This window comes from Canis lupus, chromosome 4 (genome assembly GCF_048164855.1).
Source record: "Canis lupus baileyi chromosome 4, mCanLup2.hap1, whole genome shotgun sequence".
Taxonomy (NCBI): Eukaryota; Metazoa; Chordata; class Mammalia; order Carnivora; family Canidae; genus Canis; species Canis lupus.
This window is the reverse complement of record NC_132841.1, coordinates 24,582,903-24,600,177: the sequence shown is the minus strand read 5'-3', so window position 1 is coordinate 24,600,177 and position 17,275 is coordinate 24,582,903. Positions and strand designations below refer to the sequence as shown.

The 17,275-nt window shown below is 36.1% G+C and overlaps 1 protein-coding gene and 1 long non-coding RNA gene across 13 annotated transcripts in view; one reads left to right on the top strand and one right to left on the bottom strand.

Moving 5' to 3' along the window:
• CFAP70 (cilia and flagella associated protein 70) overlaps positions 1 to 17,275 on the top strand; it is a 96,564-nt gene that overhangs the window by 47,661 nt on the left and 31,628 nt on the right. For all 12 annotated transcript variants that reach the window (XM_072823561.1, XM_072823553.1, XM_072823560.1 and 9 more), the window contains 7 exons: positions 2,300 to 2,470; positions 2,655 to 2,735; positions 4,484 to 4,575; positions 12,542 to 12,602; positions 12,930 to 13,124; positions 14,821 to 14,952; positions 15,652 to 15,777. In XM_072823561.1, the coding sequence (XP_072679662.1) occupies positions 2,300 to 2,470; positions 2,655 to 2,735; positions 4,484 to 4,575; positions 12,542 to 12,602; positions 12,930 to 13,124; positions 14,821 to 14,952; positions 15,652 to 15,777 (858 nt within the window). The remainder of the gene's footprint in view (positions 1 to 2,299; positions 2,471 to 2,654; positions 2,736 to 4,483; positions 4,576 to 12,541; positions 12,603 to 12,929; positions 13,125 to 14,820; positions 14,953 to 15,651; positions 15,778 to 17,275) is intronic.
• LOC140632017 (uncharacterized) overlaps positions 2,187 to 17,275 on the bottom strand; it is a 52,286-nt gene continuing 37,197 nt past the window's right edge. The window contains exon 3 of the long non-coding RNA XR_012029524.1: positions 2,187 to 2,210. This is a non-coding gene — a long non-coding RNA (uncharacterized lncRNA). The remainder of the gene's footprint in view (positions 2,211 to 17,275) is intronic.

Genomic DNA, 17,275 nt, shown 5'->3' with positions numbered 1-17,275 from the left:
CAGAGGAACAAAAAAGACAAGATATATAGAAAACAAATAGCAAAATGGCAAACATACATGTAAATACTTCAACAATAACTTTATGTGTAAGCAGCATTAAACAACCTAATGAAAGGATAGAGATAAGACTGGATTTAAAAAAAAATCAAGATTCAATAATATGCTGTCTAAAAACAGACAGACTGAGATTCAGATACACATAAATTGTAGTAAAAGGATGGAAAGGATATGCTATGCAAATGGAAAATGTAACATAACTGAGTGGATATATTTATATATTTATATATTTATATATTTATATCCAACAAAATAGACTTCAAGGAAGTACTAAGAACATAGAGCGGCATGTCATAATGATTAAAGGGTCAATTAATCAGGAAGATAGACTTTATGAAGTATTATATATAGGGACACCTGGGTGGCTCAGCAGTTAAGCGTCTGCCTTCAGTGTGATCCTGGAGTCCTGGGATTGAGTCCCACATCAAGCTCCCTGCATGGAGCCTGCTTCTCTCTCTGCCTATGTCTCTGCCTCTCTCTGTGTCTCTCATGAATGAATAAATAAAATATTTTATTTTATTTTATTTTTTTAAAGATTTTATTCATTTATTCATAGAGACAGAGAGAGAGAGGCTGAAACACAGGCAGAGGGAGAAGCAGGCATCATACAGAGAGCCTGATGTGGGACTCGATCCAGGGTCTCCAGGATCACGCCCCAGGCCGCAGGCGGCGCTAAACCGCTGCGCCACTGGGGCTGCCCAATAAATAAAATATTTTAAAAATAAAAAATAAAGTATTATATATAATAAATACATAAATTATAAATGTATACACACCTAACAAAAGAACCTCATGGTACTTGAAGCCAAATCCAACAGAATTGAAAGGAGAAATAGATAATCTGACAGTAACATTTAGAATTTTCAATATTCTGATCTCAATACTTGGTAGAAAAGCTATATATAAAATATATGTTAAACACTAACATAGCATACAATCCAGAGAATCATTTTTAGGAACTTACCCAAGAGAACTGAAAACCTGCATTTACACAATATATGTGAGTATGTGACATATATGTGAGTATTTATAGTATATCAGTGAAACTATCACCATAATCGAGATATATATAAATATCCATTACCTCACTGCAAAGTTTTCTTGTGTCTTCTCATACCTCTGACCACTCTTCCTCTCTTTATTTTTTGGTCTGGCTTCTTTCACTCAGCATAAATTATATTTAGATTTCATCCATGTTGTTTAATTAAAAAGTTGTTATGAGATTCTTTTCCGTCATTTACCTAAAGTTTGAATTTTACCATACAAAGTTTTTATTTTTTAAAAGATTTTATTTATCCATTCATGAGAGACAGAGAGAGACATAGGCAGAGGGAGAAGCAGGCTTCATGGAGGGAACCTGATGTGGTACTCGATCCCAGGACCCCAGGATCATGCCCTGGGCCAAAGGCAGGCGCCACCCAGGGATCCTGATACAAAGTTTTTAGTTTGAACTTTAAACTTGCCCTATTTTTCCAATTAGAGTTGATAGGCCAACTAGTAATTAGATAATATATATATTTTTAAGATTTTATTTATTTATTCATGAGAAACACAGAAAGAAAGGCAGAGACATAGGGAGGAGTAGGCTCCTTGAAGGGAGCTCGATGTGGGACTCTATCTGTGACGGCAGGATCATGCCCTGAGCCAAAGGCAGATGCTTAATTGCTGAGCCACCTAGGCGTCCCGGATAATATTTCTTTCTTTCTTTGATTTCCCCCTAGATTTTTTTCTTTTTCTTTTCTTTTCTTTTTTTAGATTTTATTTATTTATTCATGAGAGACACAGAGAGAGGGGCAGAGGGAGAAACAGGCTCCCCACAGGGAGCTCAGTGTGGGACTCTATTCCAGGATTCTGGGATCATGCCCTGAGCCAAAGGCAGACAATCAACCACTGAGCCAGGAATCCCCTGGATAATATTTCTTATACATAAATAAATTCTACCACTTGAAGTTAATCTAAAATTATGTATCAAAGATTAAAAGCTTTCTGGGAATAAGAGTTATGAAACAAAGATCTCTTCATAATAATCTAAATAATCGGATAGGCAGCTAACTTTCTATGATGGTTTTACCTGCTCAGCTGGATGGCAGTCAATAAAGTTTTTCATTTCTGCATCTCCCTCTGACTCTACAATGTTGAGATTATCTAGAAAACTAAGTGAGAAAAATTAAAACAGAGGTCTTTCAAATTTGTCTCATTTGTCTGTGATTCATTGCATTTTTGTTTGTTTGTTTCCTTTCAGACCAAATGTTCATTTAGCTTGTTCCGGGATACTGGCCATCATTTGGTTCAGAATAATAAAATAGGAGGAATTAATTCTCCATTGTCTAAACCTGCTGTTTCCAAGAACGTAAAAGAAGATAAAACAGTTAAAGAAAAGGATATAGAAGGAAAGCCTAGGCCTGGAGATATGGTAGGTTGTTGAGAAGGTGATGATTTTGCTAATTTTGTTACATTCCAGAGGCTTATACTGATTTATTATATGGTAAATTGCATCAGTTTAGTTTGCATTTTCTTGCAATATAATGATCATTATTCCTGATGTTGTGAAGATCATGTAAGAGTTCAGTTTTTGAGGTGTGTTCATTTTCTTTCAGCAACCACCTAGTATAAAATCTCAAAGCTCAGATACTCCTTTGGAAGTTGAACCCCCTCTAAGCCACAATCCAGAAGGACAGGTAATTATGCATAAAGAGTTGGAAAATTAAGTATGGTATTGTGAAAAACTCATCTTAATTACCATCCCATATTTGCCATGACTAGTTTATGACTTTGGATAAGTTTCTTTGTCTCGTTAAGACTCTCTAAAATGGGCAGGTAGTACCAAATTAACTTTAAGGTCCTTCCTAACATTATGAGTTTATGGCTTTTATTAATTCTATATTATGTACTAGGAGGGATGCAAAAATGCATGATCTGCAGCATTTATTCATCTGTACTCAGGACACTCAACAGTCTGGTGGGTGAAACAGATTGGTACATAACTAACCATAATACAGAATTTTAATGAATGCTGTAATAGAGGTACAAATAAAAGGGCTGCAAGGTCTCAGAGAAGACAGATTAATGACTGTTAGGATGGAGCAGTCTCAGAAGGCTTCATGGAAGAGGTGGCATATGTGCTAAGTAGTGAAAGATGAAGAGAACACTGCCAGAGGAAGATGACAGGATTGGCATTTCAGGGCCAGGAAATAGCTTGAGCCAGGGCACAAAGAAGATAGCAGAATTTGGAGTATGTCAATTAAATTAGTATACAGCACAAAGAAATGAAAAGAAGGGAGAGATTCTGGAAGGAAGTGAGAAAGGAGGCAGAGAGGCTGCACTGAGTTATAGAGAGACTTTGAAAGGCTTGGTATAAAGTTTGGGTTTCATTATATAGGTGATGAGGAACTCTTGAGCCTCTTCCTGGAGACTCACATTAAAATTTTTTATGTCATGTGGAAATAAAATCTTATCTGTATTTAAGGGCAGAACTCTTGCAAGGATGAGAGGGAGAGAGAGAGAATGAACAAGAGAATGAATTTGGGATAGAGGCTTCAAATATCAGTTTATAGGTTTTTATCATAGTAGAGATGAATGTTGATGCCAGTTTGATTTAGGAAAGAGGCTGTAGTAAAGAAAGTCAGAAACTTGAAAAGACAAGATCTAGAATTGGGAAGTTTGAGGGTGCTAAGGAAGAAAAGCTAAAGATAACTCAAGTTTCAAGCCTTACATTCTAGAAGGATGAAAAAATTATTAAGAGAAATGTCAAAAGAGAGGTTAATATAAGGGAAATGATAAGTTCAATTTGGGATGTTATATTTAGGATACTGGCAAGATTCTGGAAGTGTCCATCAGGTTGCAGTTGGTAGATAATGATGTGGATGCTGTGAGTGGGAATATCAGAACATTATGTGAATATTTCTTCAGGTCTTCAAAGATTTGGTGGCAGAAAGAATAGCATTTACTTAAAACATTTCCAAGAAATGTGCTGAAGTGCTTCAGCTGAGGTAGAAATTTCCAAGAATAAAATTGGAAATGCGGGGATCCCTGGGTGGCTCAGCGGTTTGGCGCCTGCCTTCAGCCCAAGGCCTGATCCTGGAGTCCCAGGATCGAGTCCCACATCGGGCTTCCTGCATGGAGCCTGCTTCTCCCTCTGCCTGTGTCTCTGCCTCTCTCTCTATCTGTGTCTTTCATGAATAAATAAATAAAATTAAAAAAAAATTGGAAATGCTTTTCTGCAAGAGATAACCACTGTTACTATTTTCTTTCAGTTATTTTTCTTTTTTTTCAGTTATTTTTCTATATTAAAAATATAGAAAGATCAAGCTCTATACAGATAGTTGGATATGCAGTTTTCTTACTTATATTGTGAATGTTATGTTACTAAAATTTGTTCATAAATATCTGTTTTTAATGGAAAGAATAAATTAAACTATCTTTACAGCAATATGTAGAAGCAGGGACATACATCGTGTTGGAGATTCAGCTGGACAAAGCCTTGGTTCCAAAGCGAATGCCTGAAGAGCTAGCCAGAAGGTGTGTAGCAATGGTTCTTATATTTGTTTTGCAAAAACATTTTAGGTATAAATAAAAGGAATTCAGATTGTCTTCATAAATATAGTTTTCCATGCTTTCTGCCTCAGATGAAGTTTTCTTTGTTCCTGTTGTTTTCTTATTACAAAAGCATTATGTGCTCATTATTAAAAAAAATAAAGGTTTTGAAAAAATTGAGATCAGCAACTATACAAAAACACTCAGATTTCTACTCACTCAGTGATAGCCACTTAAAAAAAACTAGTATTATCCTTCTGGAATTATTGTAAAGTTTCTATATTACACACATAATAATATATAATAATGTGTTATATAGAAACTTTACTCATGTCATAAATAAATAAATGTAATTTTTAAAAATAAATGTAATTTTTAAAAACTGTTTTTATATTGTACCATAGTGTTTTGATTGTGTTTCTAGGAAATTGTCCATTTCATCTAGGTTATCCAATTTGTTGATAGACAATTGTTCATGATATTCTCTTACTATTCTTTTTATCTCTTTAATAAAATGGGGAGGAATGTCCCCATTATTTATTTCTGATTTTAGTAATTTGAGTCTTCATTCTTTTTTCTTGTGGTTACCTTGGGAATTATAATGACTATCTTAAACCTGTAACAACCTAATTTGAGAATACCAACTAAGCTTCAATACTATTCACCCTGCTCCTCTATGTCTCCATCTTTCCCTCTTTATATTATTGTTGTCACAGATTTTGTTTATTTATTTAAAGATTTTTTAAGATTTATTTTTTAGAGAGAGAGGGTAAGAGGGAGAGGGAGAGAGAGGATGTCAAGCAGACTCCCCACTGAGTGCAGACCCAGACACGAGGCTCAGTTTCACCACCCTGAGATCATGACCCAAGCCAACCAGGCTCCTACCACAGATTATATTTTTATACGTTGTGCAAAAGATTAGCACAGATTAGCAAAGATTTCTAGCTGCTATTTTATGCATTTACCTTCTAAAAACAAGTAAAGAGGAGTACAAACCAAAAGTATGATAATACTGGGTTTCATATTTACCTTTACCAGTATTCCCTATTTCTTCAGTTACTTACTAATGTCCTTTCATTTCAGCCTGAAGGGCTCCCTTTAGCATTTCTTATAGATTAGGTTTTACTAATAGACTCTTTGTTTATTTTGTTAATTTCTTTTTCATTCTTTTTTTTTTTTTAATTTATTTATTTATTTATGATAGTCACACAGAGAGAGAGAGAGAGAGGCAGAGACACAGGCAGAGGGAGAAGCAGGCTCCATGCACCGGGAGCCCGACGTGGGATTCGATCCCGGGTCTCCAGGATCGCGCCCTAGGCCAAAGGCAGGCGCCAAACCGCTGCGCCACCCAGGGATCCCTTTCTTTTTCATTCTTGAAGGGTAATTTGCTGTATATAGAATTTTTGGCTGGCATTTTTTTCTTTCAAAACTTTAAATATGTTACTCTAGTACCTTCTGGCCTCAATAGCTTGTGTTATTCTTATTGACATTATTGAAATTATCTGTTTATCTTAGGTGACAAGTCACTCTTCTCACTGCTTTTTGAGTTTTTCTCTTGTCTTTGGCTTCTGTCAATTTGACTACAATTTGTCTTAGTATAGATCTCTTTAAGTTTATTCTGCTTGGAAATTGTTATGCTTCTTGGATGTATAGATTCATGTCTTTCTGCTCCTTTTCCTCTCTCTTCTCCTTCGGGGATTCCCATAAGGTGTATATTGATTGTACAAATTGTGTATGTTGATTGTGTCCCACAGATTTTAGTCCCTGTTTACTTTTTTTCATTTGTTTTTCTTTATGTCCCTCAGACTAGGCAATTTCAATTTTCCTATATTCAAGTTTGTTCATTCTTTCTTCTGCCAAGTCAAATCTGTTGAACCCTCTAGTAAATTTTTCATTTCAGTGATCGTACTTTTCAACTACAGACTTTCTATTTTGCTCTTTTAATAATTTGTCTCTTTACTAATATTCTATTCTTATTTTGCTTATACATCATTTTCCTGATTTCTCTTAATCTTTTGTTTGTGGTTTCCTTTAGCTCTTTGAGCACAAGTTGCTTTATTTCACATCTTTTTGTACCAAGTCCAATGTCTGGGCTTCTTCAGGAAAAATTTCCATAAATTTCTTTTTTCTTTTGAAAGAGCCATACTTTTACTTTTTAATGCATTTTGTGATTTTTTGTTGTTGAAAACTGAACAGTTTGATATTATGATGTGGGAACTTTGGAAATCAGATTTTCCCCTTCCCTGGGGTTTGCTGTTCTTAATTATTGAGTTATAGATTGTGTTCAGTCAGTGTTTTGATTGAGATTTTCTTAAATGCCAGGATGTTAATATAATAAAATAAAAATAAAACAAAAAATCTTTTAAAAAATCTTTGTGAATGACTCCATGCTAGAGCATTCTTTTTTTTTAAGATTTATTTATTTATTTTTGAGAGAGAGAGAGAGAGAGAACATGTGAATGGGGAAAGGGGCAGAGGGAGGGAGAGAAGCAGACTCCTTGCTGAGCAAGGAACCTGAGGTGGGACTCAGTCTCATGACCCTGAGATGATGACTTGAGCCAAAATCAAGAATGGGACACTTATCTGACCCAAGTGCCCCTGGAGCATTCTTTTAACTCTTAACGAGGCTGTTTGTAATTCTGCCTCAGCCTTCACTTTCTGCTTCCACTGGGATTATAGATCAGTCAGTGGTAGAAGCTTAGGGTCTTCTCAGCTCTTTTCTGAACATGTATCCTGTCCTGAACATGTGTGCAGCTTTCTAAATTCTTCTACACAAGTACTTTGAATACCCTAATTTCCAAAAAACCTGTCAGGCTTTTCTTCCTAGGCCTTAGGTGGTTTGTTGTGTGGTAACCATAATCTTCTGTCCCACAGAGCTGTGAGTTTTTGATAACCTTACCATGTTTTAGGGCAATGCACACCCACTGGTTTTCTACCATGAGTGGATTTCAAGAAAGAAGAAACAGAATTGAGCGCCTTATGTCAGTCATTCAAGTAGCCCCAGATAGGATAGAACAAATGAAATAACTTGGGAACAAAGTCTGCTCTGCTTCTCCAGAATCAGAGCCCAGTGTGCCACACTGGAAATGTTGGTTTCCATTTTCAATTTGCCACTGAGCTGGGAATGGGGTGAGGCAAGGGCAAGTAAAAATGCCACAAAGCTGTAACACTATTGTAATTGCCTTTTTCTTACTTTGGTATTTGCTTGGTTGCTATAAGCCTTTGACTGTCTTCCACAGTTCTGGCAGAGTTGGTTCTGACAGTTTCTTATTGTATTTTTCAATGTTTCTACAGAGGGATGGGAGTTTAGAGTTTTTTACTCTATGATTTTGCTGACATCTAGACTTCAACTTGAGGAGCACTATGCTCAGTGCAGGATGAAAGGAAATGATAGCTTTTTATCTTGGAGGTTATTTACTACTGAAACTTATTTTTAAGGGTTTTGATAACTATCCCCATGTTGCCTTCCAAAATGTTTGCAATCCCACAAGTGATAATATGAGCCTACTCCTTCTTCATACATTCACAACACGTTTTTATATTTGCTATTTTGACAGGGGAAAAAGTTTCTCATTTTAATTTTAATCTACATTATAAATGATTCAGTGAGATTAAACATTTTTTCAAGTATTAATCATTTAGAGGTGTTCTTTTGAGAATGACTTGCTGGAAGTGGTACATTTATCCTTTATACCAAAAATTTCAAAACTTTTTATTTTTATTTTTTAAAAATTTTTATTTATTTATGATAGTCACACACAGAGAGAGAGAGAGAGAGAGAGAGAGAGGCAGAGACATAGGCAGAGGGAGAAGCAGGCTCCATGCACCGGGACCCCGACGTGGGATTTGATCCCGGGTCTCCAGGATCATGCCCTGGGCCAAAGGCAGGTGCTAAACCGCTGCACCACCCAGGGATCCCCAAAACTTTTTAAAACTGTTTAGTCTCTTTCCAAAAATAAGTTGATAATATTTACTATAAATTACATATATAAAAATAAAGTTGATAAACTGGAAATAGAGAGTTAAAAACTCAAGTTCTGGAAACAAAGAGGAGGCAAGTATTAAGTAGAACTTTCATAAATAAGCACCAAATATTAGTTCTCTAACAAAAAAGGAAGTCCTATAAATTTATGCAGCTTTAATCATAAAGGAGGACCCATACTAGTTCCAAAAGAGATCAGATTTCCTCCTGGCATTAAATTCTAAAACAGATTTCTCATTTAAGCTCTTACATAGGGAATATTGAGTGACAAAATAACAGCATGCTTAATGAAGGTTTTATAGCAAATGTAGGTGCAATTTTTTATAATTTTTTATTGAAGTATAATTGAAATTTAACATTGTATTAGTTTCAGGTGTACAACATAATGACTCAATAGTTGTATACATTGTGAAATGATTATGACAACAAATCTAGTTAAAAATTTTTTTTCTTGTGATGAGAGTTTTTAGGTCCACTCTTTTAGCAACTTTCAAACATGCAATACAGTATTATTTCTTGGGGTTTTTTAAAGTTCTTTTTTTTTATAGTAATCTCTATACCCAACATGGGGCTTGAACTCATGACCTTGAGATCAGTCATATGCTCTTCTGACTGAACCAGCCAGGTACTCCTCAAATATGCAGCACAGTAGTATTATTTTATCTTATTTTTAAAAAGATAAGTTCATTTTAGAAAGAGATGGGGGGAGAAAGAGAGAAAGTGTGATGGAGAGGGGCAAAGGGGAGGGAGAGAGAATCTCCAGCAGATAACCTGCTGAGTGCAGAGCCTGATATAGGGCTCAATCTCACAATCAGGAGTTCAGATCCTGATGTCAGGATCAGGACCTGAGCCACCCAGGTGCCCCTATTCTTAGACTTTTTAATGAGATATGGTTATTACCTGAAAGTTTTTCTTTGGCTGTAGGGAGGTAGAAGATAGATTTCTCCTCCAAGTTAGAGGCATGCATATATATATATATATATATATATATATATATATATATATACATACATATACATATATATATATATATCTGCTGAATCTATGTCAATGTATAATAATATACATAAATTTAATGCATTCTTGGGCAGCCCAGGTGGCTCAGCAGTTGAGTTGTCTGCCTTCAGCTCAGGGTGTGATCCTGGGATCCAGAATTGAGTCCCATATTGGGCTCCTTGCAGGGAGCCTGCTTCTCCCTCTGCCTGTGTCTCTGCCTCTCTCTCTCTTTCTCTGTGTGTGTATGTGTGTCTCATGAATAAATAAAATCTTTTTAAAAAATCCAATGATGGGGGTCAATCCAATGTTTCCAGGGTCATTGTGACCTATTATTAGTGAGTAATTACTCAGTCCTCCTTCAAGCACTTTATTTACCAGGCTCTCAGGATATCATACCCTCTTGGTTTTATTCCTCCTCCTCTGGTCTTCTTTATCTCTCCAGCTTCTGATGTTGGAGTCTCTCAGAGCTCAGTCTTTGGACGTTTATTCAATCTACCTTAACTTCCTTGGTTTTTATCTAATCTCATGGCTCTACTACCAGCTGTATCCTAATGGCTCCCAAATTTATATATGGAGCCTGGACCTCTCCTGATCTAATATGGAGAGAGGTCATATATCTATTTCTCATAAACTTTCTGGTCAGAGTCATAGTAATCTCTCACCTGGTCTCCCTACATTCTACCTTTCAGTTTATTCTTTTTTTTTTTTTTTTTAAGTAACAGCTTTATTGAGATATAGTTCACCTAGCATTCACTTCACCCATTTAAAGCATACAATTCAGTGGCTTTTAGTATACCCACAGAGTTGTATAGCCTTCACCACAATCAATTTTATAATACTTTTCTTACCCTTAAAAAAAACCACATACATATTAGCAGTTGCTCTCCATTTCCTCCCAACTCTCATGCCAGCACCCAACCCAGAACCCTGCAGTCATAGGCAACTATGTATCTAATTTTTGTCTGTATAGATTTTCCAGCCTTGGACATTTCATATAAATGGAATGATACAATATGTGGTCTTTGTGACTGGCTTTTTTCATGTAACATAATGCTGTCAAGGCTCATCCAGACTATAGCATGTATCAGTACTTCATTTCTTTGTTGTTGAATAATATTTAACTGTGGTATATCACATTATTCCACATTCTTCAGTTGATGGACATTTGGGCAATTTATTTTATACTGATTGTGTTAAAATGGAGGTCAACTCCTGTAACTAACTCCTCTGCTCAGAAACTACTAGTGACTCCCTGGCACACTCTGAGTAAAAGCCTAAGTCCTTACAATGGCCTACAAGTGCTAACATATTCTGTATGTACATTGCTCTCACTTTTTCTGTCCAGCCACATTTGGCTTCCTGCTGTTCCTCACAAATGCCAGGCACACTGTTGCAGCAAGGCCTTTACACTTTCTGTTCCCTTTGTCTGTACTTTCCTTATCCCAGATATCTACACAACTTGCTTCCTCGCTTCCTTGAGATCTTTACTCAAATGTTACCATCTCAGTAAGTGGCTTGAGGAAATGTGTTTCCCTATTTCACCACCCTAACCCCCAACATAGTCTGTCTGCCTTACTGCATTATTTTTCTCCATGTCACTAACATATCACTAACATATTTATCTTAATCATTCTTTCTTTCCTCCACTAGAATATAAGCTCCATGAGGGAAATAATTTTTATTTATTTATTTATTTATTTATTTATTTATTTATTTATTTAGATTTTATTTATTCATGAGAGACACAAAGAGAGAGGCAGAGACATAGGCAGAGGGAGGAGCAGGCTCCCTAATGGGAGCCTGTTATAAGACTCGATCCCAGGATCCCGGGATCACGACCTCAGCTGTAGGTAGACACTCAATCACTGAGCCACCCAGGTGCCCCTTGTCTAATTTATTTAATGCTCTATCCCCAACACTTAGAAAAGTTCCTGATGAATGATAGCGACTCAGTATATATTTTGAATGAGTGAATAAATAACATTGTCTTTGGAGAAGATATTGGGAGACCACACAACAGGGTTGTCAACAAGGTCCACAACAAGGAGACAATTTAATATATATTGTTTTATACTTCATAAGTTTTTAATCATAGGGATATATTACCTGTTAAAATAAATAAAACTAAAATTAGAAATTATGAGCAGAGGTAGACAATTACATAGGACCTATTAAATAAAAATTTAATTTGTGAATTTGATTGTAAACTTTAAGGCAATACTATATACTTCAATAGGATCTGAAATTATAAGGAAGAAGAGCTAAGAGTTTAATATCCTCTAGTTTTTGTAAGGTCTCCCGAAAATGGAAGTTAGAAGTTTTGGCATAAGTACGTTGACAGTGACAAAATATATTTTCTTAATCAGCACATCTGATATAATTATTATCATTTAATGCAGTCATAAATTATGTGTCAAGAGTACACTTTTTATCCTGGATAGAAAGGAAGGATAAGCATTCACTTGGCTGTACTGTTTAGATTTCCAAAACTTCATTCTTTCAGAGACTCTACAGGGTGCACCTAAAATGATAACACCCATTTCTTGCCAACTCCTAAGTCAAGCAATCTCTTGAGAGCAATAGCAGTTTTTAAAAAGGTGTAAGAGTAAAGCCAGGGCTCAAATTAGCCAAAAGTACAACCCAGCTACTTTCTGAGCAGCTACTTCCTGGGTTCTTCCCTATCTAGTCCACAGCCATATACTATTCTATGGTTCACATCTAGGTTTTACATGAGAGAATTGCAGTGCTCAAGTGTGATATGGGAACAGAACTTAGATTTCTCCCATATAGGCCCTTTGGAAGTAGGAACAAGAGAATAGAAATCTGCAGATAATAAAGTTTGGTTTTGTTTTGTCATTTTTTTCTGGTACAGGGTCAAGGAAATGATTTCTCCAAGGCTACCTCTTACTCGTCGGACAGGAAATCTGCAGATAATAAAGTTTGGTTTTGTTTTGTCATTTTTTTCTGGTACAGGGTCAAGGAAATGATTCCTCCAAGGCCACCTCTTACTCGTCGGACAGGAGGAGCTCAGAAGGTAAGTGCCAGAGCCAAGGTGAAACTATAAGTAATAAGGTGTTGAGTGCACTCATTTGAAAATAAGGCATAGACTCTTCAGTATGTTTTATAGAAGGGGTGAGAAATTGTAGCTTCACTATTTCCCTTCCTGGTTCAGTTTGTGACCAGTGACAAATAATGAATAGTGAACAGTATTTAATCTTGGCCGGTAGTTTCTGAGCTGAAAATTAAAGGGCAGTTTATACCTAAAGCATTATTGAACGTAAAACCCAATCTGGTTTCAGACTTCCATTATATATCTTGATCTCTTCGAGGCCTCTTTACCAGACATTTTGTATTTTCCTAGGCGGTAAGTGACTACCACACGCAGGTCAAGAATATTTCTAGAGCTATTCTGGATGAGTATCATAGGATGTTTGGAAAACAAGTGGCCAAACTGGGGAGTGATATGGATAGTGAAACCCTGGAGGAGCAGAAGTGCCAGCTCAACTATGAACTTAACTGCTCAGGAAAATACTTTGCTTTCAAAGAACAACTCAAGGTAAATATTCATTTACTTATTCAATGGATTTTTATGAAGCATCCGCTCTACATGCCTTATTATTAGTTTTTCTCTGGTCATGTTCAGCTATGCTTCTACCATTCTTGCTGTTGGTGCAAAGAGTTATGTTCCCTATGATAGAATATGAGAAGCTCCACTTGTGCAAAGCCTTGGAATGGTTCAATATCTATTCCAAGTGTGAGCTTTGAAGAAACTAAGTCATTACTTGAAGCTAGGCCAGATTTTGAGCCAGGTTTCATGTTGCTGTAGCAGGCAGAAACTATACTTGTACTGATTCCATGACTAATTATCTGTCTCCCATTTCCTATCTTTCCATAGTCCACAGAATCACTAAGATTTGAAAAATATTTACTTAATAATAATTTCCTACATAATAATGATTAACATTTATTGAGTGCTGTACACCAGAAAAATTTTTGAATGCTTCATATTTTACTAATTTAATCCTAACAACAACCCTGTGAGGTATATATTACTCATTTACAGGTAGAGAAATGCCATATTAATTGGTTAAATAATTTCCCCCAAGGTCCCAGAACTAGTAAAGGTTAAAGATGGGACTCAAGGGGGATCCCCGGGTGGCTCAGCAGTTTAGCACCTGCCTTCAGCCCAGGGTGTGATTCTAGAGTCCCAGGATCGAGTCCTGCATCAGGCTCCCTGCATGGAAACTGCTTCTCCCTCTGCCTGTGTCTCTGCCTCTCTCTCTCTCTCTCTGTCTCCCATGAATGAATAAATAAAATCCTAAAAAAAAAAAAAGATGGGACTCAAATTCAGGCAGTCTTCTTGCTCCAGAACCTACATTCTTAACTCCTACACTGGATTGCCACTCTACATTTACTATGCGTCCTGTACTGTAGTTATTAGATAGTAATAAGGTAAAAAACAACTGATGCTCATGGAGGTAAAGAGCTCTTCTCAGTAGGTGGCATAGTCACAACTTAGTTTGATTCCTTGTTCTACCATTATTAGATGGATGATCAAATGACTTTATCTTTCTGAGCTTTAATTTCTTTACCTAACAATGAGGAATAATACTATCACATGGGGTCATTTTGAGAATTAAATAATATAATGCATGGAAAGTGCTTAGTACAAAACCTGGCAATAATATTAGCTTAGGGGGGAAAAAGCTGTCATGGCTATAGCAATATGTTATCTGTATAGCATTTTAAACTTCACTACCTATCTGTTATCTTTCTTTGGCTTCTCAATCATCTTCTGAAGTAAGATAATAAGACCAGAAGTACACATCAATATACAATATACAAATGAGGAAAATGAGATACTAACTGTAATTTTTTAGGTTGTACAATGGCAGATTAGAACCAGAATTCCATTCTCTAGACTGTCATATCAGGCCTTTTTCTCTTGTATCATGTGGTCACCATGAACGATGTAATGCATAAACCTAATGCTGAGGTCTTCTTTAGCTTTATGACTCTTCACATGATATAAGTTCTGCACTGACAATATTAGTGATGATGTCAAGAAAAGAAGTCATGCAGAATATGTTGACTGGGGGAAAATCAGAAAGCTGACATTCTAGCAGTTACCAAAGGAGAAATCAATTACTTTCTGAAATTCTGATGAGCCTTAGACCAGACGCTCAAGGAAGGCCTGTGTTGTCAGCATGGTGCTGGACTCTAATCAAATGGATGATCTATGTCTCTTACAGCATGCCGTAGTAAAGATTGTGAGAGAGAAGTATTTGAAGACAACATCATTTGAAAGCCAGGAGGAACTGCAGACATTTATTAGTGAGCTCTATGTGTTCTTGGTGGATCAGATGCATGTGGCCTTAAACCAGGTAGATGCTCAAGAACTAAGAGCCCTTCCTTTTCTCTGCAGGGCATCAAAGTCTCTGAATGATTCCTTTCTTCCTTACTTCCTTTCTTGCTTCATTTAGCAAACATTTATGAGGTGTCTGCTCTGTGCTAGGCACTGACAAAGGAGAATAAGAAACTGCCTAAATTATAAAACTAATTTTGGGGAGAACAGGGAGAATAATTCAACTTCCTGGAATAATAAGTTTCATAACTGTCATAAATGTAATGGATAAAAGACATACATAAAATCACTTAATTCAATTATAAAACAAAAATCATTATTTTATTTATTCTGTGAATGTGTGCAATTCTGTTTGCTTTCCTGTGAATGTGTGCAATTCTCAGTTTGTTCTCCATGACTGGCAATCAAAACTAAGAAACATTATGAGCTTTCAGGTATTATACCTGAATGACAATGACACTTCAAACGTGCTTTTTCTTTTTTTCTTTTCTTTTTTTTTTTTTTTCAGACAGGGGATGAGGGGGCAGTGGGCAGGGGGAGAGAGAAATTCCAAAGCAGGCTCCCCAGTCATTGTGGAACCACACACAGGGCTCAATCTCACAACCCTGGAAACTCCAATATCATTTTCAACTTAATTACTGGGTCTAATATCTAGTTTATTCATATAAGACTCTACTTGTAATTGCTTTGTTTTGTTTAACATCTTGATATTGATAAGACCATGCCAGATGATATCCAAGGCACTGTTCCAACCATTTATACAAGCAGTGAACAGCTTCGACTCTTTGCATTTGAAGCAGAAGTCAATGAGAACTTTGAAATGGCAGCAGTATATTATGAAGAGGTAATTAAATGTCTTCCCAGTGATAGTTGTTACTATTATTTGTACATGTGGGTATAAAAAATAGTAGTTTTTAATTATTTAAAACCCAACAGAACTGAAAAAAGGATAGACACATAAATCAATAAGATAGAGTCTAAAGCTAGGTCCACACAAATAAGGCCATTACATTTTTGACAGCGGTATAAAAGAAATTCAATGGAGAAAAGACAGGCTTTTCAAAAAAAAAAATAGTATTAGACCCACTAGTCATCCATATGCAAAAAATGAACTTTGACTTAAACCTCAAACATTGTATAAAAATCAACTTAAGGGGCACCTGGGTGGATCAGTTGATTGAGTACCCAATTCTTGCTCTCAGCTCAGGTCTTGATCTTAGGGTCATGAGTTTAAGTCCCATGTTGGGCTCCACACTTTGTGTGGAGCCCAATTTTAAAAAAATCAACTTAAAATGAACCATAGGTCTGAATGTAAAACATATAAATATTTTAAAAGAAAGCAAAGGAGAAAGTCTTCATGACCTGGAATTTAGGCAAAGAGTTATTGGACATGACATGAAAGCATGATCCATTAAAAAAAAAGGGTAAATGGAACTTCATTACAATTAAAAATGTGTTCTTGTAAATGATACTATTAAGAGAAAGAAAAGAAAAGTAGAGACTGGAAGAAAATATCTTCAAAACATATCTGACAAAGGGTTTGTATCCAAAATATTCAGAACTCTCAAAATTCGACAATAGAAAAACAACTAAATACAAATGGGCAAAAGATTTGGACAGGTATTTCACTAAAGAGGATATAAATATGGTAACTAAGAGCATGAAAAGATGTTCAACATCATTAGCCATTAGGGAATACAAATTCAAACCACAATAAGGTGCTACTATGACTTATTAGAATAACTAAAATGAAAAATGCTGACAACATGAGGTGCTAGTGAGGATAAAAAGTAACAGGAACCTTTATACTTTGTTGGAGGAAATGCATAATAATAAAGCCTCATTCTGGAAAATAGCCTGACAATTTCTTATACATTTACCATATGACCTACTCCTGGGTATTTACCTTAAAGAAGTATAATCTTATGTACATGAATGCTTATGGCAATTTTATTCATAATTGCTCAAACCAAAAACAACCTAAATGTTCTTCTAAAGGGTGAGTAAACGAACAAACTAATGATTTACCTATATAATGAAATATTATATAGCGATAAAAGAAATGAACTACTAATACAACTTGGATGAATCTCAAAGGCATTATACTGAGTGAAAAAAGCCACTGTCAAAAGGTTACGTACTGCTTGAGAGACTCCTAACTCTGGGAAATGAACTAGGGGTGGGGGAAGGGGAGGTGGGCAGGAGGTGGGGTGACTGGGTGACGGGCACTGAGGGGGGCACTTGATGGGATGAGCACTGGGTGTTATTCTATATGTTGGCAAATTGAACACCAATAAAAAATAAGTTTACAAAAAAAAGGTTAGGTACTGTATAATGTTATT